This window comes from Cyprinodon variegatus, unplaced genomic scaffold (genome assembly GCF_000732505.1).
Source record: "Cyprinodon variegatus isolate N-32 unplaced genomic scaffold, C_variegatus-1.0 Scaffold1737, whole genome shotgun sequence".
NCBI classification, from domain to species: domain Eukaryota; kingdom Metazoa; phylum Chordata; class Actinopteri; order Cyprinodontiformes; family Cyprinodontidae; genus Cyprinodon; species Cyprinodon variegatus.
This window is the reverse complement of record NW_015152190.1, coordinates 11,611-13,196: the sequence shown is the minus strand read 5'-3', so window position 1 is coordinate 13,196 and position 1,586 is coordinate 11,611. Positions and strand designations below refer to the sequence as shown.

The 1,586-nt window shown below is 43.1% G+C and overlaps 1 protein-coding gene across 1 annotated transcript in view; it reads right to left on the bottom strand.

Moving 5' to 3' along the window:
- The window catches only part of LOC107104428 (Y+L amino acid transporter 1-like), a gene marked incomplete at its 5' end in the record, with an annotated part of 12,505 nt that overhangs the window by 6,586 nt on the left and 4,333 nt on the right, over positions 1-1,586 (bottom strand). The window contains 4 exons of the mRNA XM_015404427.1: positions 223-406; positions 1,010-1,159; positions 1,241-1,337; positions 1,434-1,537. Coding sequence (XP_015259913.1) covers positions 223-406; positions 1,010-1,159; positions 1,241-1,337; positions 1,434-1,537 — 535 coding nt within the window. The remainder of the gene's footprint in view (positions 1-222; positions 407-1,009; positions 1,160-1,240; positions 1,338-1,433; positions 1,538-1,586) is intronic.

Genomic DNA, 1,586 nt, shown 5'->3' with positions numbered 1-1,586 from the left:
CCAGAAGAAGCTTTTTGGAACCAGAAGAAGCTTTTTGGAACCAGAAGATGGGATCCAAAGTGTTTTTAATAGCTAATGGACACGAATGGAGCCGTTTTGCTCAACACAGAAATCCATTTCCTTACAGCCGTGGCAGAATATTAGGAACAACGATCGCAGTATAAAACATTAAAGCAAGCAGCTTTGCTAAAACTAATGGTGAAATAGAATCAGGAGGTTTACCGTTGAGTTTGCGTATGAATCGGGGCTTCCTGTCCTCCGGTAGATAAATGGTGACATAATAAACCGGCACTCCAGACAGAGCAATGCTGATCCCTATGAGAGAGTTGATGGTGTCTCCATACAGAGGGACGATGACCAGGAAGAGGCTGCACATGCAGTAGACGATGGGGAAGAACAAGCTGAGCTGCAGAGACAAAGAAGATGGTTTCAAGCTGTGAGAAAAGAAACCAAACCTTCAGATTGAACCAAGGTCAGGTTATCTGAGCTTCACAAATATAATTTGGTATATAATCTAAGTTCAGGTATAAAAACTAGGTAGAATGGTAATGCAGTGGGTGGAAAACTGACACCAGAACATCTTCTCAGTAGTCATTTTCTATCTGTTTCATATTTCTGAGGAGAAGGTTTGATTCTTTGGACTTTGAATCATTTCAACACCCTGATTATCCTGCTGAAGATTCTCAGTCATCCTCTGGACTTTGTTTCCAAGTTTGAAGACGTTTATTTGAATCAATCTGACTGGATGATCTGGTTGAACTGGAAAGTGACCTGAGATGACATGATGTGAATTGGAGCTATAGAAATAAACTGAATAGAATTGAATAGAACTGCTTGTTCTTCCAGATAAGGTTAAATAAATTCCTGTATGTAATGGATTATTGGATTGAGTTGCATCTTTGCTAAAAACGTTTCCAGTTATCCTGAACACAGACGGACAGACAGACAAACGCTGGAGGTAAATATTACTCCCTGCTTCTGAATCTGAAGCAGGTAAAGCAGACTCTACCTTGACTGGTCTGTGCCTGTCCGGCTGGTTGATGCGCAGGTAGATGAGGCCAGCAACAGAGAGACCAACATAGAGCCAGTAACTGAAGCTGAAGTAGTTAATAAGCTGGAACACGTCCTCCACACACAGGAAGATCAAACCCATGAGTCCCTGAAGCCAAAACGGAAAAAGTAGAAAATGTGTCGTTTTATTTCCAGTTATCGACACGTTTTCATCGTGTTTTAAACTCACATTGAAGAGCAGAGCAGGTACTGGTGTGTACCGCTTCAGGTGGATCAGGCTCAGACTGTCGGGGAGGTGGCCCTCCCTAGCTCCAACAAAGAACAGCCTTCCTTCCACAAAGACAAACATCAGTATAATACACTGCTGGTCCCTTTAACCGCATCAACAGCATGTGAGCAGCTTCTCCATGCTTACTGAGTACCGTGAAGCAGCAATGACAGAAGCGTTGAGTCCTCCATAGCAGGACATGGCCACGGACACGGGGACGATCCAGTGAAACGGACCAAGTACTGCATTTCCAAAAGTCTGTGAGGTTAAAAAGAAAGGATTAGTCAGAGACAGTTCATTAAACTGA